Below are 23764 nucleotides of genomic sequence, written 5' to 3' on the forward strand. Positions count from 1 at the left end.
CTCATTGGAAAATCTCGCCCGAAGTCATTAAAGATCTGAGGCCAGATTCACAGCTCATGTAAATTGATGTAGCTCCACTGATTTCAATCAAACTATGTCAATTTACACCAACTGAAGATCTGGCCCACAAACGCATATAGTGCAAGTGACTTGTCTGTTTGCTGGATGAACTGCCTGCCAATAAGCTTGTATCTAGTCAGTATTTTCTTCTCTTTTGGTTCTTTTATCATGCCCTTCACCATGGTATTTGTGCATGGACTGGTTTGGCTGAATTTATTTATTTTCATAAAAAGTACAAGCAAATCCAATTTGAAAACAAGACAAACTGAACCCAGGCAACCATTCACCAGAACTATCTAGAAATGCTTTAGTTTAGGGAAATATTAAATTAAGATTAGACAGGGAAATGATTTCTAGGGCTGAATGTCTGCAGAGAGGAACTGCAGTTACAGAAGTCTTATACAATAACACTAAGATTATGTCTTTTAAGCAACAACAGGAGGAATATACCTTACAAAATAAAGCTCAAATATTGCCAGCTGATGAACTGCTTTATTTTATTCCATCATGACGTTGTCTGAGAATGCTTCTGTTGCAACTTTATTTTTTGCTAGAGTATATGTAGAATTTCACCTGGGGCCAGATTTAGCCCTGGTCCCTAAAATCTTTCACGTAATGTATTGTTTTACCCTATGAATTTATATAAACAACTAATGGATTCACTGGTAAAGATTTAAAGTGAAATCTTGGCCCTATTGGCTTGGATTTCATCCTTAGTGTGAATTCCTCAAGGCAAAGACTGTATCTTCTGTGTTTTGTGTAGCATTGAATATGCTACCAGTATGCAACAGATAATAATAAAGAACTAGTTGTACAACTGTACACCAAGAAGTGGAATGTAATTGTGAACTTCTGCAACAGTATGTCAAAGTCTGTTAAGTGTCAGCATTTATACAGGGCCACATGCTGCCACTCTTATTCAAGTTGAGTAGTACCTTTCAGTCAAGTAGTCCTAGTTTCTTCAGTGGGACTACACAGGAGTAGAGTACTGCTCAAAGTGAAAAAGAATGGCAGTATGAGGACAATCAGAATAACGTCCACACATTTTTTTCATTTTGTTTGAGCTAAAGTAAAAAATTTTATTTTTTTCAGTTTGCCAAAAAATTGTGGTTTTTGAGTCAAACCAATTCCCCCACCCCATTTTTTGGAATTGCCAGCAAACTGAAAAATCAATGATTTGCCCAGTTTGAATTGTGACGACCATTTTAAACTCCCCTTCTATCCTACAACATGAGGCAGAATCTGTGACATAAACAGTAATACATGGAGATTTATGTATTTATCAGTCAAAATACAGGCTCCTGTGTATTTGTCAGGCCTTCAGAGAATCAGAACAAAAAATCAGGGGGCAGATTGGGTGATGAATACGTATGCTGGGATGGGTTATTGCCCTGATTTATGATTGGTATTGCAGTAGCACCCAAAGGTTCCAAATCAGCAGCAACCAAGTGCTGTAAACATTCATATGAAAGACTCCAAGAACTGGTGTTTTGCTGATGGAGGGTTTTATTTTAATACCTCACCTGGGTCGCTTTCAGCCCAGGCTCTTCTCCTGATTATTGCTCTCCAGCACTTTCAGGCAGCTTGATGTGCTAAGTAGCATTTCCTCTTCAAAGGGCTGTACCCCTGGCCACTCAGATCTATTCAGGAACTGGAAGGCTTTGACAATGATGCAGCTCAGTGATCTGGGAGGATTTTTAAATGCTTATTATTCTCTGCAGAGGATCCATGTCAATTTAAAATGCTCTGGCTTCCAACATGAGTTATATACAAGCAGTTCTGGACTATATTCAAAGAGCTTTGAAAGTGTTAGCAGAGAGCAGTCCAAGCTGAGAGCAGCTTCAGTAGAAAATTCAGTTAAAACAGGCTCATTCCTCTACAGCCTACAGCCAGAATGACAGTGGCTTAAGCCAGTCACAGCCCACCCAGGACTGTGTAGCTAGAGACAAATAAAAGGGGAGAGAGGCCCCTGTGTTTCAAGCTGTGGATGAATTACAATGGAACCCATTTATAGTTAACTCAAGTAAAGAGGAACTCCTCCAACAAGGAAGTGGAATGAAAGTCCCAAGTTACTTGCTACTCAGGTCCCTCCAGACAACAGCTAGAGCCATAAATAAGTGGTTGAAGTACAACTAGCTTAATTAGTTACAAGTTACATAGTTTTGTTTGTGCCCACACAAGCAGTGTTTCTATCATCACAACCCTGTGCTTGTTCACAGTACAGTAGCACTCTGGTGCCATTAGGAGTACTTCCCAGAATGCAGTCTGGCTAACAAACACCTATTTACATGAGGCCTCATAATCAGACAGATTTCATGCTCAGCTGTGGTTTTTGACCTGAGTTTAAGGATCATCTTAACCCTAGTTTGGAGTCTGTCTTTCTAGGACACTTCCTTATTCACTTTTTCCACACCTGTCACAATTGTAACACTTCTATCATATCCCCTCTTAGTCATCTTTTTTCCAAGCTGAACAGTCCCAGTCATTTTAATGTCGCCTCTTAAGAAAGCTGTTCCATATCCTGAATCATTTTCATTTGCCCCTTTCTGTACTTTTTCCAATGCTAATACATCTTTTTTCAGATGGGTGACTAGAACTGCATTCAGTATTCAAAGTGTGAGCATACCATGGATTTATATAGTGGCATTATGATATTTTCTCTCTCATCTATCTGTTTCCTAATGGTTCCTAACATTCAGTTAGCTTTTATGACTGCCACTGCATATTTAGTGGATGTTTTCAGAGAACTATCCACAATGACTCCAAAATCTCTTTCTTGAGTGGTAACAGCTAAGTTAGACGTCATCATTTTGTATGCATAGTTGAGATTATGTTTTCCAATGTGTATTACTTTGCATTGATCAACACTGAATTTTATCTGACATTTTGTTGCCCATTCACCAGTTTAGTGAGATCCCTTTGTAACTCCTTGCAGTCTGCTTTGGACTTAACAAGCTGAGTAATTTATTATCTGCAAATTTTGCCACCTCACTGTTTAGCCCTTTTTCCAGATCATTTATGAATATGTTGAACAGTACTGGTCCCAGTACAGACTCCTGGGGGGATGCCATTATTTACCTCTCCATTCTGAAAACTGAGCACTTATTTCTACCCTTATTTTTTCTTTTAACCAGTTACTGATTCATGAGAGATCCATCCCTCTTATCTCATGACTGCTTACTTTGCCCAAGAGTCTTTGGTCAGGGACCTTGTCAAAGGCTTTCTGAAGTCCAAGTACACTATATGCACTGGATCACCCTTGTCCACACTTGTTGACCTCCCTCAATGAATTCCAATAGATTTGTGAGGCATGATTTCCCTTTACAAAAGCTATGTTGACTCTTGCCCAACAAGTTCATCAATCTGTCTGATAATTGTGTTCTTTACAATAGTCTCAACCAATTTGCCTGGTACTGAAGTTAGGCTCACTGGCCTGTAATTGCGAAGATCACCTCTGTAGCCTTTTAAAAAAATTTGTGCCACATTAGCTATCCTCCACTTGCCTGGTACAGAGGCTGATTTAAATGATAGGTTACAAATCACAATTAGTAGTTCTGTAATTTCATATTTGAGTTCCTTCAGAACTCTTGGGTGAATACACCTGGTCCTCGTGACAATTTGTTCCAAAACCACCTTTACTGACACCTCAATATGGGACAGTTCCTCAGATTTGTTACCTAAGAAGGCTCAGGTGTGGGAATCTCCCTCACATCCTCTTCAGTGAAGACCAATGCAAAGAATTCATTTATCTTCTCTGCAATGGCCTTATCTTCCTTGAGTGCTCTTTTAGCATCTTGGCCCTGCTGACTGTTTGGCAGGGTTCCTGCTTCTGATGTACTTAAAAAAAATTGCTGTTAGTTTTTGATTCTTTGGCTAGTTGCTCTTCATATATTTTTTTGGCCTGCCTAATTATAGTTTTACACTTCACTTCCCAGACTTTATGCTCCTTTCTATTTTCCTCAGTAGGATTTAACTTCCAATTTTTAAAGGATGCCTTTTTGCATCTCACTACTTTTTACTTTGTTTAGCTATGGTGGCACTTTTTTGCTCCCCTGTTTTTTTTAAATTGAGGAATATATTTAATTTGACTGTTCCAGTTATGCTCGTGAACTCCACTGCCCATGGGGTTACACAGACTAGACGCCATCACCCCCTTTAAAGCCCCTGCATATTTTTGAAATGCTTTTTACTGATTGCCCACCTTGGCAAACTACACCAAGCAGCTCTCTCCCTTGTTGTATGCAACTATCCAACTGACCATACCAGCTATATGCTCTAGATACACTCCTGCCTGGAGTAGACAGGTGGCATTGGATCTCCTGGGCTGGTGGGGAGAAAAGGCTGTGCAAGCACAGCTATGGATCAGTCATAGAACAGTGAGGAGGAGGAGGGAAATGTGCTGGTGGGGGTCCAGCTGTGCCACAAGGCAGGATCTTGTTGAGACTCCACCACAGTCTAGACAATCCCGTCAGTTGAACACAGACAAGCCCAATCCAAGGGAAGGAACCTCAGGTAAGTGTGTGCAGCATTCTCCCTTACCATGTGTAAATGTAAAGATGATGCATAGCCCAACTCCAAGTTAGCAGGACACAAGTATCTACTTTTCATGGTTTTAATCATGGAAGAAGAGGTAGTGCTCCAAGATACAGAGGTAGACTTTTGTGCTCTTCATTTCCGTGTAGGATTAGGCAGTTTATGTACAGAGGGACGTCCCTCGTATCCTCCTGAGAGAACTTGATGAAATCTTCGAGGTACTCTGTAATCCTCTCCCAAAGGCTTCTAGGGATGGCACCCTTATTTCTTCCTCTATAGTAGGACACTTTCACATGCCCCTCCACAATGACTTCAGCAGGCAACATGGCAGCAAATGGGCTAATGGTTTGGGCAGCTTTGGGATGCCAGCAGCAGCTGTGTTCTCTGTGCTTTTGTGACCCTCAGGAGAGAGATACCAGCTAAAACCACCGCAACCTTGGGAAAACAGTGCCAGTCCTCAGTGCTATTGTTCTCAGACTCAGGGAAACCGGGGCCTAAATTTTATTGTTCTGTGCAATTGAACAATCCCCCCATTTCCCTGCTGCTCAGCAGCCATACACACCATGGCTGTCAGGGCTGGTGTAAGGATATTTCGCGCCTTAGGCAAAACTTCCACCTTACGCTCCCACCCCGAACCCGGGGAACCAAGGCCATCCCTATCCATGGGAGGGGAGGGCTGGTCACAGGCCTCCGTGGGGGATGGAGGGCTGGCCACTTCCTGCAGAAAATGGAGTGACCCGGCCCCAGCCTGCTCTGCTCCCCTGGCTTCCAGGCTTGAGGGTAGGGGGGAACTGCCCCCCAGCATTTGCCTGGTGGCATGGCTGGGAGACAGGGGAGCGGATCAGGCTGGGGCCAGGTTGCTCCACAGCCCATGCGGTGAGTGTAGGGTTGGGCCTGGCTGCAGTCTTCAGGGGAATGGGGGTGGGGCTGGGGCAGAGTAGGGGCAGGAAGAGGTGGGGCTGGGGCAGAGCAGGGGTGGGGGCCCTGGGGAAGAGCCGGGGAGACGCCCCTGCGGTGCCCCCCTGCGGCAGCTCCCCACCCCAGCTCACCTCCGCTCCTGATGAGGAAAAGGAAGCTGACTAGGGGGGATATGCTCACAGAGATCCTGCAAGCCAATGCTGCATCAGACTTAACAGAGGGCCCAGGGAGGGAATATGGCAGACAACCTAGAGAAGGAAAGAGCACACACGAGGAAGGCACAGGAATGTCAGCAAGAAAAGGAGACGGAGATGCAGCAGAATGTAATAGGGCTCCATTTCAGCAGCTCCCTACAACCCCCAACATTCCAGGTGGTGTCATGGGTTCCATCCTTACCACCATGCTAGAGGACAGTAAGGAATCATACAATCAGAGTTAAAAGGGACTGAAAAGGTCATCTAGTCCTGTGGCTTTGAACCTTTCCAGACTACCGTACTCCTTTCAGGAGTCTGACTTGTCCTGGGTACCCTCAAGTTTCACCTCACTTAAAAAACTACTTGCTTATAAAATCAGACATAAAAATGCAAAAGTGTCACAGCACACTATTACTGAAAAATTGTTTACTTTCTCATGTTTACCCTATAATTATAAAATAAATTTGAATATAAATATTGTATTTATATTTCAGTGTATAGTATATAAAAAACCATAGTCTACGCCATGCCAAGATGCAGGATTTGCTGTGTCTAAACCATCCAAGACAGATGGCTGTCCTGCCATCAGAAAACCACAGCTTTACATATGCTGACATTGGAGAGTTGGTATGTTTTGCAGAAATGGACATGAATATTTTTTACCATTCTATTTCTCCAGTTCTGTTAGTTTACTTTTTACCTTTGCACTGTATTGTTTAATTGCATGTTATTTTCCACTGTTTTTAGTATCCAATATATTTTTATTTTTGGAAATAAATTCATCTTTATTACTTCATGTCATACTACCGAATGCTTGGCCCTACTCAAAGCACACATTAATTATAATAGAACAGGACCACACAACTCATAGGTTCAGTGAAAAACCATAACAAGTATAAATGTACAGTGAACAGTGCATAATGCATAGGTTCATTAAAAGAGTGTGATATTCATAGAGATACACCAAGTACTACACAACTTCTAACAAAACTTCAGGGCCAGGTAGAGAACTGTTCAGCACAACGATTGCTGTAGCTGACTGCTAACATACTCTTCGGAGGCTGCTGTCATCTGCATAACTCCACGCTGAGCTCTTCTAATGGCCCTTGTGGCTGGCTGTTCTAAGGCAGTAGACAGCCACTCCACCTCCCGTTGGCCTCACAGATATTACACAGGACCCAAAAGGCAGCTGTAACCACTGGGATATTTTTCCTCACCAAGATCTATATTTAGTGAGTACATACTGCCAGAATCCCTTCAATCTACCAAAAGTACATCCAACAGCCTTTCTGCATCTGCTGAGCAAATAGTTGAATCTTTCCTTGGAGCTCTCAAGGTGGCTAGTGCACAGCTTCCTGAATCAGGGGAGGAGGGAGTAAGGCTGAGTCCCCCAAGATCACCACTAATATTCAACATCAGCCCTCTCTGATGGTAATCCACTTGCTACGAAAAAAGTGTCCTTGCCTGTAGCTACCTGAACAGTCCTGTGTTCTTAAAGCTGCAAGTGTCATAGACTTTCCCTGACCATCCCACAGTGACATCAGTGAAGCATCCCTAGTGATCCACCAATGCTTGCATGATCATAAAAAAGTAGCCCTTTCTGTTGATGTACTCTGGGGCAAGGTGTGCATGCTATCTATCACCCCACTGCTACAAATCCATCCACACTGTCTTATATACTTCCAAGAGTCACAGTCCTACTTAGCAGTATACAATTAATGGTCCTACATACTTGTATGACAAAGGCTGTTACTGTGGATTTCCCAACTCCAAAATAATTTCCCACTGACTGGTAGCAATGTGGCACTGCAAGCTTACACACTGTTCGCCACTCGCTTCTTGAATGTCAGTGCAGTTCTCATTCTGGTGTTCATGCGCCAGAGGACTGGAGCCAGTTCAGCACAGATCCAGGAATGTGGTCTTTTACATCTGAAAGTTCTGCAGCCACTGGTCATCACCCCAAACCTCTATTACGATGCAATCCCACCAGGCAATGCTCATTTCTTAGGCCCAGAAGCAGCATTCTACCTTCTGCGGCTACTCTGTGGCCACCAACCTTGAATTATTTTTTGCTGTATCTCCTAACAATTTGTCCTCAAAGCAATAGTCATGTCCCCTGTTGTTGATATACCTCATGTGGCTCTCATCCTGTGTTTGCAACATTCATGACAATAGTGCAGAGCTGTGCAGGCTCTGTGCTTCTGTCAGGTAGCAGACAACGAAAAGTACCACAGAGATTTGCGGGAATCTTTTTTTAAAAAGCAAAAAACGTGTGGGATATGGATGGCATTATGGGAACTTGACCTCTTGCTCTCAGCCCGCACTGAATGGCTCATGTGTACCCCACAATGCATTGTGAAAATTCCCCAAAAGTCAAGTGCCAGAGTGTGGCATACTAGGATACCTACCCATAGTGTGCTGCACTCTGCATCAACACAAGCACTCCTTGTGAGTGTGTGAAGCGCTGATGCAAACAGCCAGGTATGCATGCACATGAACCATACATTAACTGCGGAGGCTATATTTTAATGTAACTTGCATCAACCAAAGTTTGTAGTGTAGACATGACCTCTTCAGCCAACTGGTCTAACTCAAGAGTAAGTTTTATCTTGGATGGTATCTGAGGAGTATAATTTCTTGCCCAAAAGACTGTCTTTTAGAGCACAGTCAGAAAGACCAATCTGCCTAGATATGTAATGAATTTGAGAGATTACCATAGAACCTATGATAGGATGTGAATAAATCTAATACCTTATATAGAACTTGATAGAAGTGGTCATCTCTCTTGGAAGTGGGATGGACAGATTCAGTACCAGGCTTGCTCTGTAGCCAGAATGTATTTGTTGATGATCAGAGCCACCCTATGTGGTGGCTTGAACTGGAAACAAGGCACACTGACAATTTCAGGTCAAGAACTCCTGTCAGCCTCCATAGATTTGCGCTTATCACAGCATCCAAAAGACACACTGCTTTGTGGCTCCTCTGCCTCTGAGCCCCAGGGAAGAACCATGGTCACAGGAAGATGAGTCTTTTGAGGACTCCTTAGGTCTCCCAGTTGAGCTTGTGGCCATGGGCAGCATGGAATTCAGTGACTGAGTCTACCCCTTCTGATCTTCAGAGCCATCTTGGGAGAACAAGACCTGGGTATCAAAGAGCACCTTGAGAACAGCTTGCCCTTGGTGCCTGAAGCTGCCTTATGAGGCCTGGATGCAGAGTCCCTCCATATTGGGCCCTTCTATGATGAATCCTCGACTAGGTACTGACATTGACCAAACAAGATTGTAATCTCAACAGAATCCAACAGATGCTGAGCACCAAAGAATGACATCCAGATTGCTCCCACAGGGTGATGAAGTTTGAGACAACTCTTAGGTCCAAATGAGCTAGACCATCTCAAGAAAGGAAGGGGACTCTGGCAAAAAATATTAAAAGTAAACTAAACTATAAAAAATAATTTCCTGTGCTGCCACCATCACCAAAAAGGGAGACTTACGGGTAGTAATAGACACCTTCTTACTGGCTATTGCAGCCAGAAATAAGTAAGTGGCATTTGGAGCAGTGTTCCCTTATAATTCCCTGAGCTGGAACTGCAACAACATAATGGGTGCACATGCAGCTCCAACATACAGTTCTATCTAGAATATGGCCAACTTGCACAACAGGCCTAGAGTTGGGATCCATACGAACAAAGTTCAAAGAACAATGTATATTATTTTTTTACCACTCATTTTGGCATCAAAAGTGAGATGCAAATATTATCTTGCAATATTTGCATGATAATCACAGAAATAAGCAAGGTCATGTTGTCTTTTCATTGTTGTAAAGCTTTCAAAGAAGGTGAAATACCGCATTTTTAAATGGAAAAAATAAGAATGCTGGCACTATGAATGGAGACTTCTAAACTATATGAGCATTAAGGCCTTAGCGATCAAAATTATGGGGAAATGGAAGACTAGCATAGATTCACAAAACAGGCATGCAAATCCAGGATATTTACTATTTTATATAATGGATGGCATTCATTAATGGGCATTCTAATATATTTCAATTTTGCTAATGAGGATTGCTACTATATTACACCAAAATGCCGTTTAACATTTCTCTATTTAAGTCAATGCAGTACTTACTTTTCATTGATTTCCAATTAAGTTACCTGTTGGTATATCTTATTGAAGTCAATAGGCTTCCATCAACTTAAATTTATTTTTACTAATTTCCATTATTTTGAATCAGTACGAATCAACTGCTATTCTATGCATCATCTATAACAGCCTCTTCTCTATTTTATATTTAGAAGCATCTTTATGAGATTGTCTATTCTCTGGGTTCAGCAACTGATCACTCTGCATTATTCCACTTCAGATGGTTTCCAACCTCTCGTCCATTCCCTATAAAGCAAAAGAAAGGTTTTCAGTTTGTTCGCAGTCTTAATTTTCCTCTTTTGGAATAGCTTTAACTCAGCTTCCATTGTGTTTCACAATAGACCAAAACTAGATGGTTGGTATTTGTCTCACTATCGCCTCCAAACTTTGGACTGTCTGGAACTTAATCAGTCAGCTGATACAAGTAGCAGTGGCCAGATCCTAAGAAACAAGATGAAAAAATGCCATTTTAAAACTCAATTTTTTGGGGGGAGGGGGGAAGAAGGGGACAGGGACACAAGACTGTTGAGGAGCATTTTTTTTTTTAATTATCTATTGAAAGTCCACTAGTGGTTTGCAGTGCAAGAGGCCTACCTCTGCTATGTGGCCTGTTGTTGAAGGCTAAGATTTAGCATCTTGTGGCTTAAAACCAAGATAAATGGTTTATCACAATCAGAGTCTAAACACAACCACAAAATAAGAAAAATAAGATGAGCCTCTGCAGGTAACACATAAAAGCCTGGCTACATTAGCCAAGCACACTAGTGAAAGGACAAAGAGTGAACTACAATATTTGTCCTATCAATTTTAGAAAAACACTTACGTTTCCTTCCTCTGTGATAGTACTAGGGTGTTGAGAGACTCTCACAGTTCTTGGCACAGCTCTCCAGAACAGGTGCTTTTTGAAAATCAGCAAATTATAACTGGCTTGCCACCAAAGATGTGCAATCAATCACCTATTATTATAAGCTGACAGGCAATTAAAGTGGTCACAATATTAAGCCACTATGCCACCAACAACCCAGTCTCAAGTTTCATTGAAAAACTCAATAGTTTCTCCAAAGGATTGTTTCTACTTGTTTGTTCTGTGGAACCAGCTATATATCTTGAGGTGCTATACCCGCACACAGCTGTGGGGACGGGAGTGGAGGATGAGAGGAGCACTTTTCTCACCCAGTCGATTTTAGGCAATTTTGAAGCTGTGTTTAGGTTAGATACCTGAAACAGAAGCTGGTTAAAGGTTCTAAATGAAGATTCTTAAGATTAGGACAGGAAAAGGAGGAAGGGCGGGGGCAGGTAGAGGTAGCAGGATGGATTTCGTGAAAACCCTGTGCAGCTAAGCCAAGTAATAGTTTCGTTAAAATACCTCCATATAATTGGAACACCTATGCCCCCAGCATCCACTATGGTTAAATGAATCTGAAAGGGAAACAGAGTTTCCCCATCTTTAAAAAAGCCATTTTAACAATGACTCTGACAACAAAACTGGGATATGTACCAATAGTTTATTAGCAGGCAATCTGTTGTAGATTGGGTTACACAACCCAAAGACATTCACAGAGCAACCAGGAAAATATTAGGACAGACTAAAATTTTATTTCTTTCTGCCAAGAAGAACAGAAAAAAGCTGATATTTGAGATAAATTTGAGCAACCTTTTATTTTCAAGTCCATTTGTGAATGCATTCCAGTCAGCATTTATACTGTATATTTAGATTTGTTTTATAATCTATTAATTTCATTTATCTAAATTGGATTTGTAGAAAAATGGCTTGTTGATTTTGATGGCTGGATGCATGGGAGCTGCTTTTTAAATGCACTGAGCTGTGCCTAACAAGCCAGCACCAATGTATACAACAATGTAACACTGGTGACATTTCTCACTTCAATTAGTAAATGCTCTTTCCCTGGAAAAATGCTGCCTTATATTTTAGTTGGTAGATAAAGAACAATTTCCTTCAAAGCCGTTTGCAGCAAGATGACTAACTGTTTCTTATACAATGGTAAAGGTGAACAGTAATACTTACTAAAAATAACTGTAACAAGCCTTAAAAGCCAGTTACTGAGAACATGTATATTCTTTAAAATGACAGATATTTTAGAACATAACTGCAATGCCTCAAGAGTTCACCTGCTTTGCTGAGGAAAACTGCTAATAGCCCTTTAAAGTTTGGAAGAGAAAATTATTTAATTAGATGGAGTCCCAGGCCCTGGGTTAACTGACAAGTGAATGCTCCAAGAGAGGCAGTTAGTGACAGTTGTGAATGAGGTGCGAAGAGACAAGGTACAGGGTAAAATAGATGCCCTATTTTTATCCTGATTTTTGGTTTTTAACTGATAATCAATAAAACACCACAAACACCCAAAAAAACACCCCAAAACAATAAATCAGAAATTGGTGTTTAACCAATAAACACAAAACACTGGAAATATTTATTTGTGTCTAACTGCTTGTCTACACAGAACCATAATGCACACGATTTCTAAAGTGCACGAACATATTGTGCATTAATTAGTCTGTGTAAACTTGCCTGGTGTGCACTAAATGTTCCCTACTTCGCTTTAATGTGGTGCTGTTTGAAACAGTACTACATTAATGTGCACTAGGGAACATTACAAATATTGCTCCATTACAGCGGTGTATGCTATATTGAGTAATGTATAATATACTATACATTGCTCATTAACTACAAAGAGAAAGCCCCCAAAAACCTGATTTTTGAAAATACATAAAATGTAAAAATTACTAAAAAATAACCTCTCAAAAATGAAATACACCTCAAAAAAATAGAAGCCCAAGATAAAAAGGATCGGCTCAGAACACAGAGGGACGGGTGTAAACAATGGATTTTATTTAAAAAAGTTCAAAATCTATATACTGAAAAAATACCCCAAAGGAAGTTCATTAAGGAAAAATTTCAGTTATGTACGGAAAAAATTACGCTAGATTCTAGTTAGATAAGCAGTCAGAAAGATTTATAGGGTAGTTTGAATTCAAAAGGATATCCATGTTTTTCTGTTGTATAATTTATTAAGTTAAAGTTTAGCAGGCAACCTTTCTGCAAACTGCATCTTTACTATTAATGTTGCTGAGGAACCTCAATGAGCACAGAGTTAACTTTAATTTTATCTGTGTGGATAGACATTTTGGTTAGAGGATAAAATACATACTCATTCCTGTTTGAACTTAAGTAATTATGCTGCAAAGAAAACTTACTCAGAGCCAAACAGAAAGTGTTAAGCAATGGAATTTTCTCAAGCTTATTCTAAAAAAATATTTAAAATAAATACATTTGCAAAAATACTACCTCAGACTGACATTCAGGCACAAAGGAACAATGCAGTGAAAAATATTAATGAGTACTATTCAGTGTTTAGTACAGAGTGTTACAAGTACCCGAACTACCAGTAAACAATGATATTATATTTTTAATATCTTATAAAAGAATGGTAAGTACACCAGAGAAAAGCAAACCACTAAAAGAACTGTAGGAAATAAACAGGTAAAAATAGCCAGTGCGGCTCAATACACAATAGCATAACAGAAAGATGGTATTTCAAAATTAGTTCATTTTAGTGTGTCCTCCCATTTGTCTTTGTGTTGAAGAGCTTCAGAACTATTAGCTATTGTACTATAGCAGTGTTTCCCAAACTTAGGGCGCCGCTTGTGCAGGGAAAGCCCCTGGCCAATGGAAGCTGCTGGAAGTGGCGCAGGCCGAGGGACTTACTGGCCGCCGCTTCCAGCAGTCACCATTGGCCTGGAGCAGCGAACCGCGGCCAGTGAGAGCCACGATTGGCCGAACCTGCAGATGTGGCAGGGAAACAAACCGGCCCGGCCCACCTGGGGCTTTCCCGACACAAGTGGCGCTCCAAGTTTGGGAAACACCGTACTATGGGATAAAAATGATCTATTTGGGGGAAAAAAGTTGAGCTGTTTTGTTAGCCTTACTTGAACATAAGAACATAAGAACGGCCGTACTGGGTCAGACCAAAGGTCCATCTAGCCCAGTATCCTGTCTACTGACAGTGGCCAATGCCAGGTGCCCCAGAGGGAGTGAACCTAACAGGTATGATCAATGGATCTCTCTCCTCTACCATCCCACCCTCTGACAAACAGAGGCTAGGGGACACCATTCCTTACCCATCTGGCTAATAGCCATTAATGGACTTAACCTCCATGAATTTAGCCAGTCCCTTTTAAATCCTGTTATAGTCCTACCTCACAACTCTCAGCAAGGAGTTCCACAGTTGATTGTGTGCTCTGTGAAGAACTCCTTTGTTTTAAATCTGCTGCTGCATATAATTTCACTTTGTGCCCCTAGTTTCTGATCATGGAAATAAGTGAATAGCTTTTCCTTATCTATTTCTCACACATCACGCATGATTTATATACTTTAATCATATCTCCCCCTACTCAGTCCTCTCTTTCCAAGCTGAAAGTCTAATTAATATCTCCCTCATAGAGACCCGTCCTAACCCTAATGCATTTTAGTTGCCCTCTCTGAACTTTTCTATGCCGTGTATCTTTTTTGAGATAGGAGTACCACATCTCTATGCAGTATTCAAGATGTAGGCATACCATCAATTTATAATATGGGGATAATAATATGTACTCTGTCTTATTCTCTATCCCTTTTTAATGATTCCTAACATTCTGTTTTCCTTTTTGACGCCTTTGCAACACTGGTGGATGTCTTCAGAGAACATCCCCGATGACTCAAGATCTTTTTCCTGATTTGCTGAAGCTAATTAGCCCCATCATATCGTATTATCAGTTGGGGTTATTTTTCCAATGTGCATCTACTTACATTTTATCCACATAAAATTTCATTGCATTATTGTTTGCCAATCACTTAGTTTTGTGAGATCTTTAGAAGTTCTCCACAGTCTGCTTTGGTCTTAACTATCTTGAATTAGTATTACATCTGCAAACTTGGCACATCACTTTTTACCCCTTTCTCCGTCAGTGGTTGAATAAATTGAATAGGATTGAGTCTAGACTGACCCTTGGGGAACACCACTAGTTACCCATCTCCATTCTGAGATTTACCATTTACTCCTATCTTGTTCCCTGTCTTTTAACCAGTTCTCACCATGAAAGGACCTTCCCTTTATCCCATGACAACTTAATTTATGTAAGAGCCTTTGGTGAGGAACCTTGTCAAAGGCTTTCTGAATCTAAGTACACTATGTCCAATCTGGATCCCCTTGTCCACATGTTTGTTGATGCCTTCAAGAAATCTAATAGATTTAGTAAGACATGATCCCTTTACGGAAACTATGTTGATTTTTGCCCCAACAATTTTATGTTCTTCTATGTGTCTGACAATTTTATTCTTATTCTTTATTCTATGTTTCAGCTAGATTTGCCTGGTACGACGTTAGAGCTTACGTCTTAATTGCCAGGATCACTCTAGAGTCCCTTTTTAAATATTGGTGTTACATTAGCTACTTCCTGTCATTGGTACAGAAGGCCAATTTAAAGGAAGGTTACAAACCACAGGTTAATAGTTCCCAACTTCAGCAATTTGAGTCTGTTCAGGAACTCTTGAGGATCCATCTGGTCCCGGGGAACTGTTACTAGTTAAGTTTACGATTATTCAAAACTTCCTCTAGTGACACTTCAATCTGTGACAGTTCCTCAGATTTGTCACCTACAAAAGCCGGCTCAGGTTTGGGAATCTCCCTAACATCCTCAGCCGTGAAGACTGAAGGAAAAAATCCATTTCGTTTCTCCGCAATGACTTGATTGTCTTTAAGTGCTCCTTTTGTATCTTGATCATCCAGGGGCCCCATTGGTTGTTTAGCAGGCTTCCAGCTTCTGATGTATTTAAAAAACATTTTATTACCTTTTGAGTTTTTGTCTAGCCATTCTTCAAACTCCTCTTTGGCTTTTCTTATTACATTTTTACAATTAATTTGGCAGTGTTAATGCTCCTTTCTATTTGTCTCACTAGGATTTGACTTCCACTTTTTAAAAGATACCTTTTTATCTCTCACTGAGTTTTTTACATGGTTGTTAAGCCATGGTGACTCTTTTTTAGTTCTTTTACTGTGTTTCTTAATTTGGAGTATACATTTAAGTTGGCTCTCTATTACGGTGTCTTTAAAAAGCGTCCATGCAGCTTGCAGGGATTTCACTTTAGTCACCGTACCTTTTAATTTCTGTTTAACTAACCCCCTCATTTTTGCCTAGTTCTCCTTTTTTAAATTAAATGCCACAGTGTTGGGCTGTTGAGATGTTCTTCCCATCACAGGGAAATTAAATGTTATTATATTATGGTCACTATTTCCAAGCGGTCTTGTTATAGTTACCTCTTGGACTAGCTCCTGCGCTCCACTCAGGACCAAACTGAGAGTTGCCTCTCCCTTTGTGGGTTCCCATACCAGCTGCTCCAAGAAGCTTTCATTTGAAGTATTGAAAAATTTTGTCTCTGCATTTCGTTCTGAGGTGACATGTTCCCAGTCAATATGGAGATAATTGAAATCCCCCACTATTATAGAGTTATTAATTTTGATAGCCTCTCTAATTTCCTTTAGCATTTCATCATCACTATCACTGTTCTGGTCAGGTGGTCGATAATAGATCCCTAACGTTATATTCTGATTAGAGCATAAAATTACTATCCATAGAGATTCTGTGGAACATGTGGATTCACTTAAGATTTTTACTTCATTTGATTCTACATTTTCTTTCACATATAGTGCCACTTCTCCCTCGCATGACCTGTTCTGTCCTTCTGATATATTTTGTACCCCAGAATGATTGTGTCCCATTGATTGTCCTCTGTCCACCAGGTTTCTGTGATGCCTATTATATCAATATCCTCCTTTACCACAAGGCACTGTAGTTCACCCATCGTATTATTTAGACTTCTAACGTTTGTGTACAAGCACTTTAAAAAATTGTCACTATTTATTTGTCTGCCCTTTTCTGATGTGTCCGATTCTTTACGTGAATGTTTCTTGTCTGATCTGCCCCTTCCATTATCCTCTTCCATTTTCTGCTTCTGACTATAACCTAGAGAATCTCTACAAACAGACTCTCCTCTAAGATCAGAGGGGTAGCCGTGTGAGTCTGGATCTGTAAAAGCAGCAAAAAATCCTGTGGCACCTTATAGACTAACAGACGTTTTGGAGCATGAGCTTTCGTGGGTGAATACCCACTTCGTCAGATGACATGCCTCTGACGAAGTGGGTATTCACCCACGAAAGCTCATGCTCCAAAATGTCTGTTAGTCTATAAGGTGCCACAGGATTCTTTGCTGCTTCTCCTCTAAGAGAAGTTTCTGTCCGATCCACATGCTCCTCAGCAGCAGTCAGCTTTCCCCCATATCCTAGTTTAAAAACTGCTCTGTAACCTTTTTAATGTTTAGTGCCAGCAGTCTGGTTCCACTTTGGTTTAGGTGAATAAGGTTAAGAATTTTAACTTTAATGCACTTTTCCTCATTAACGCCATTTGCTTCTCTCTCACGTCATTCAGGTTGGGCAATAAAATTAGACGAGTCAGATTCATTTTCAGTTACAATCAGCATCTAGTCAATTTCACTTCCTGCTTCTCATATACTATGTAGGGTTGCAGTATTAGGGATGCAAACACAGAAGAAATTTAAATTGAAGCTAATTTTTTCCTTTGGAATTTTAGGAGAGTCATGGAAACATGTCTATTGATCGTAAGTTTTGTAAAACAAGTTTGAGGCCTAAATTTACATGGCAATGCCACCCCTGAGAAAGCTGTATTTTGAGTAATAGCATCACTAGTAAAATTTAAGATTGTTTTATTATCTTCTGTGTTATAGAGTTTGGATTAGTTTACAATAGCACTGTTACACAAGCATACAGTATCTATTATCATGGCACAATGAATGTGTGACAAAATATGAAGACAGTAACTCCCATACCAGATCAGACCAGTGATCCACCTAGTCTAGTACTGATCTTTGACAGTGGCAGGGCCAAGATTCTTTAGTTATTAAAGTACTTCTTGATTGTTTGCTGTTAATTTAGCATTCAGAAATGTGTGACTTTTTAAAAATTGTTTCTTTCAATGTGCATTATCTTGCATTTATCAACAGTGAATAGTGTGTATCACCATACTGCTCATTCACTGTTGTCAGATCTTTGTCAATTTCCCCACAGTCAACTCAAGCTTAGACTAACCTCCAGAACTGAGTCATATACAGTTTGTCACCTCACAGTTCACCATCTTTCTTAGATATTTCTAACAAATATTAAACATCATGCCTGCTATGGAACCTACAGTACCCCACTGTTCATCTTTTGCCATGTTGAAAACTGTCCATTTATTCTTACCCTGTCTTTTAGCCAGAAGTTTCTAATTTGGGATAAAACTTCTTGTTTCACCCAGTGATCTAGTTTCTTCAAAAATGTTAATAGCCCCTTACAAGGGATAGCTGACCGTTAGTTCCTTTTACTGCTTTTGCTCACTAACACCTGATTTCGAGATTCTAGTTACTTCTTGGAGAGTTGACAAGTTGGCCCCAGGCACAAGCAGTAAGAGTAACCATGTGGGGCCCACTGTTCTTACACTGAGTCATCAAGTCCTAAGCCAGCTCAGTCTCTCACTCAGATAGCAAGACAAAAGTGGGGGACAATTTACTCTTTTGATAACAGGCTAGAAAGGGATGAAATTCACAGTCCAGTTTGGAGACTTTGCTCTCAATTATAATCCTGGAAATGATTAGCATAGCCCTAAATTAAATGACCACCCCTCCTCCAAAAAAACTGTCATCCTGAATTTGGTAGGATTGATTTGCATTATCCCTGCAGGACATATGCACTGATCTGAAAGTGAGATGTCATAAAAAAAAATCAAATATCTGCAAAATGACATCAGTGTAACTGTTTCTGCATGACTATTCTTAAGGGATATCACCATGGTAATAGTTTATATTTATTTTTATATCTCTACCTCATTTATCAGAACTGTGTCATCTTGTACTGACAGTCAACACAAAAAGTTCTGATCTGCACAGCAAATGCCATAAGGTGGCAGCTGTAACCTACAGCAGCTAAAGGAATGCAAAGTAAAGCCACTTTTACTTAATATTTCACTCTACCCTTCATAAAGTCTTTCCTAATAAAGCATCAGCTGGCCTACTTAGCACCTTACAGTATAAATAGGTCATTTTCTGAGGGCCAATCTTATTCATACCAGCAGTCACTGTCCTAAAAGCTGGCCCTGAAAGGGCATTAAGGCTCCATTCCCTGTATTATTTTGCATATATATAGCACCACTCATTACAACTAATTTGTAAGTGCTTCAGGGCAGGGAATGTCACTTTGTAAAATGCCATATAAATGATAAGTATCAGACATGCATGCATCCGACAAGTGGGTATTCACCCACGAATGCTCATGCTCCAAAATGTCTGTTAGTCTATAAGCTGCCACAGGACTCTTTGCTGCTATATAAATGATAGTGCTACATAAGCACTTTTAGGCAGAATGCCACTAGTTAGATGATCCTTCACTCTCACATATCTTGGGAGACAGACCTGTCCTTGCTTACAGACAGCCTCCCAACCTGAAGCAAATACTCATCATCAACCACACATCACAGAACAAAAACACTAACCCAGGAACCTACTAACTCTGCCCACATATCTATTCAAGTGAACCATCATAGGACCTAATCACATCAGCCACACCATCAGGGGCTCGTTCACCTGCACATCTACCAATGTGATATGTGCCAGCAATGGCCCTCTGCCATGTCCATTGGCCAAACTGGACAGTCTCTACGCAAAATAATAAATGGATACAAATCTGACATCAGGAATCATAACATTCAAAAACCAGTAGGAGAACACTTCAGCCTCTCTGGTCACTCAGTAACAGACTTAAAAGTGGCAATTTTGCAATAGAAAAGCTTCAAAAACAGACTCCCACGAGAAACTACTGAACTTGAATTAATATGCAAACTAGATACCATCAATTTAGGCTTAAACAGAGACTGGGAATGGCTGAGCCATTACACACATTGACTCTATTTCCCCATGTTAAGTATCTTCACACCTTCTTGTCAAACCTTCTGAAATGGACTATCTGGATTATCACTACAAAAGTTTTTTTTTCTTCTGCTGGTAACAGCTCATCTTAATTAATTAGCCTCCCAGGATTGGTAGGGTAACTCCCACCTTTTCACTTTCTCTGTATATCTCGCCTCACTGTATGTTCCATTCTGTGCATCTGATGAAGTGGGCTGTAGCCCATCAAAGCTTATGCTGAAATAAATTTGTTAGTCTCTAAGGTGCCACAAGTACTCCTGTTCTTTTTATTAGTTATCCACTAACTCAATAACATTAGTTTTGCATAATTAATTGTATTAAACATCAAAGACACACTGAAAGCACTTGGCTAAAAACAATACAGATACAGATACAATATTATTTGGTGCTTTTCAGCATGAAGTCTCCTTTGAAGTGTTACTATAACTGGTGGTGGATGGCAACCAACAACACAGGATCAGCTATCCCGCCTTATTTCAGAGTAGCAGCTGTGTTAGCCTGTATCTGCAAAAAGAACAGGAGTACTTGTGGCACCTTAGAGACTAACAAATTTATTTCAGCATGAGCTTTCGTGAGCTTTCTTGGAAGAAGTGAGCTGTAGCTCACAAAAGCTCATGCTGAAACAAATTTGTTAGTCTCTAAGGTGCCACAAGTACTCCTGTTCTTATCTCGCCTTATGTGCAGTTAGTGTGTGGCGGAGTAACCACTTCTGTAGCCCTCTTTGTTCATTGGATTTGCCCAGAAAGGCAGGGGAGGCAAGATAAACCATCAAGGGGGCAAGTGGTGATGGTTGTAGAGAACATGATGTGTGGCACAGGGATTAGTCCTTTCCTCCCCCACATTAACCAGGACATAAGACAGCTCAAACGGCAACGGCTTTTTAGCCCCACTGTCTCTAAAGTGTCCCAGGCAGAAGATTTGGGCAGGGACCAGGAAAGCCTCCCCTCAGGCAAAGAGGGAAAAGCAGGTAAAATAGTAGCACAGACTTCCCTGCCCGCAGGGGACTCGTGCCCTCAAGTCGAGGGAGCTGAATGCGGAAGTCAATTGGGGTTGGGCTACGTGCCCCACCACGGCCCCTAGAGCGCTGCAGCACCATACGGGGCAACAGGCCCAGGAGAACCGGCCCCCAGCGGAAACTCCCGCCACTAGCTGCAGGAACCAGAGGCCGAGGCGACCCACTTCCCCCTCCTCCCAAGTGCTAACCCAGATGCCGCCCTCAGCCTCCATTTTATACACCCCCACGTGACCAACCTCAAACCTCCTCCTGCTGAAAATATATGACGTCCCGCGCAGTCCCCCCCCGCACGTATGCAAATTAGCCCCTGGTGGCGGGAGTGCCCGGATGTTGGCTGCTCCGCCCCGTGCTGCCGCTCTTCGCTCGCTCTTCTTCCCTCCCTCTCGGTGAGGTTGCGGGTCAGCGCGAGCCACTGCAGCGAAACGGTTGGCGGCAGCGCGAGCGGCGAGACTGAGCGGGCGCGGCGCAGGCGGCCACTGAGACCGGCACTCGGCGGATCCAGCTGCGGGGAGACTCCCAACACCCACCCGCCACCATGGTGAGCAGCCCCCGCTTCCCCTCCCCCGCCCGAGCCCCCTGCACCGGGCCCGGCAGAAAATTCCAGACCCAGCCTCGTCCTGCGGCTCTGGGGCAGAGATCGAGAGAGAGCGGGGACGGCAACGGCCCTTCGGAGCCGCCCCCATCCTGCTTCCCGCAGGACCGGGCCCTCCCCCGCCGCTTATCCCCCCCACCGCAGCTACCTCGGTGCCTGCGCCGCCTCCAGATCCCCCCGGTCCTCTCCTCGCCCCTGGGCCGCCTCCAGCTAACCTCCCTCGCGTTCCCCGAGCAGCCTCCAGGTACCCGTGTCCTCCATACCGCCGTGCCCAGGCCAACTCCAGATACCCCCCGTCCATCTCCGGATTGTCCCTCCCTCCAGGCCCGCGCCGCCTCCGTTTACCCCCGTTGCTCCCCCCCCCGCCGCCCAGGCCGCCTCCAAATGCCTCCTCCCACATAACCCCCCCCACTGTCTTTTCCTGCCACCCTGTCAGTAACAGCCCATCCCCCCGTCCTAATACCCCTGTCACCCCCCTCCACTCTCCTTCTCTTCTAAGCCCCCGTCCCCTCGTTATCCTGTATCCACACTCCGCTGCTCATCTGCCTTTGTGCCCTCCCTTCCACTACCCCCAACCTCAGTGTCCTCAGGCCCCCTCCCATCTCTGAAACAGGATTGAATCCTAGACTGCTCTTCATCTGTTTCCCAGATGTAGTCCTGCGTTTCTCTGCCATTGCTCAGTGGTGCTGTTCCGTGCTGGTTATTTTGCAGCCGTGCAGGTTTTTTTTTTTTTCCTTGCTTTGGTGCAGCAGCGTTTGCTTTTCATGTGCAGACTCGGAAGGCTACGATGTACGTCGCCCATGGCAGAAGACTTTCTAGATTATACAGACTTTATTGCTCAGAGTTGGAAATCTTACAGTAATTGTAATCTATATGAATATTTTCAGATGTTGTAAGACGGTTCACAATATGTGAGGGTGTGCATGAAGGGGTTGTCTTTTTAAAATCATAGCGATTTAAATTTCCCTTTTACTGCTGTAAAATTAATCCAGATATATGGTATCCTGTGCTGTAGTATTTTACGTTGACACTAGGGGTGTCTCCTACTTACCACTGGTGCCAAGAAATCAACGCCCTTTTTAATAAACATTTATTTTATCTTAAAATATCCGATATCCCTGGCTGCAGGGTAACTTCTGTCAAAGTTTCAGTTTTGGAATTGGGAAATGTATACAATTAGAGCTATTCATTCCCAGTTCTTCTTCCCTTATATGCAAAACCAGCTGTTTTTCACCATTGCATGTTAAATATAGCAGTACATGTGAACCAAAAATGGATTTCCTTTTGTTTTTATTTTTAAAAACACAATTGCCAACTTTCCTGGATACAGCAAAGCTATGGTAGAAAATTATGCTGCATGTTTTGACTGATCTTTTAATTGCACCTTTTCCTTCTGTTAGAAATATTTTGTTAGGGAAAAATTTTGAAATATTTAGAGTCTTGCTTTGTTTAGCAGTAGCTTTCCAGAACTACCATTCAAAACAGTTGAAATATCAAATGGTTATCCCTTTTGTGTTCTGAAAAAGTGGTAGTAAAAACAAAACAAACCTTTACTACTTGAAGCCATGTTCCCACTGCAGTGCTTCCAGTTGTTGAACGTACATCTAATAACTGAACTAAACGTAGCTTTCGTTAAATTATAATTACATTGATATGTTAAAGCCAAGGTTATATGAGAAGAATTTCTTGAAGGTTTCTCTGATGCTTATTAATGTGCACAAATTGCAAGAAAGTTCATGAATGGTGAGATGTATTTTAGTGCATCTGTGAAAGGTCTTTATACTCACCCTAACTTTCACTGCCTTGCTAGAAACTTGTGCCAGCATAGTCATATTGGGTGAGGGTGTCTTTTTTATGACACTTTTATACCAGCAAAAACCTTAGTGTATTTTTAACAGCATAGCTGTATATACTTTTTGCTAATATAGTTCATTTTGCTGAGCGAATTAATATAATACACTATACTGGGCAAAGGCACTTTATAATTTTTGTTTGTTTATTTATTGCCAGGATAAGCTGCATCTACACTAGCAGTCCATGCAAACCTTTTCTGGTGTAGACTTGACTTTTAAGTTTGAAATTTGGATAAAATTTAAGAATAGATTAATTTGAGAAATCAAGATCAGCATAATTTAAGCTGCCTTTCATTTTTAGGAGGAAAATGAATATACTTTGTGGTAATTTAGATGCGTTCACTCCAAGAGACCAAAGTCTTAATTTATATAAACTAAGATCATGTCTTATTTTTCAGTTCTAACTTTTTTTTTTTTTTTTTTTTTT

General features: G+C 41.5%; 1 protein-coding gene and 1 long non-coding RNA gene across 2 annotated transcripts in view; one reads left to right on the top strand and one right to left on the bottom strand.

Moving 5' to 3' along the window:
* Positions 1 to 6463: 6463 nt before the first annotated feature.
* Positions 6464 to 21811, bottom strand: LOC116840139 (uncharacterized). The gene is made up of 2 exons (XR_004377311.2): positions 21633 to 21811; positions 6464 to 10093 (listed from the first exon to the last, which is right to left on the bottom strand). It is a non-coding gene; the product is annotated as an uncharacterized LOC116840139 (long non-coding RNA).
* PPP3R1 (protein phosphatase 3 regulatory subunit B, alpha) overlaps positions 21208 to 23764 on the top strand; it is a 108026-nt gene continuing 105469 nt past the window's right edge. Inside the window, exon 1 of the mRNA XM_032806546.2 lies at positions 21208 to 21430. Coding sequence (XP_032662437.1) covers positions 21428 to 21430 — 3 coding nt within the window. The 5' untranslated portion in view covers positions 21208 to 21427. The remainder of the gene's footprint in view (positions 21431 to 23764) is intronic.

Source organism: Chelonoidis abingdonii, chromosome 3, assembly GCF_003597395.2.
Source record: "Chelonoidis abingdonii isolate Lonesome George chromosome 3, CheloAbing_2.0, whole genome shotgun sequence".
NCBI lineage: Eukaryota > Metazoa > Chordata > Testudines > Testudinidae > Chelonoidis > Chelonoidis abingdonii.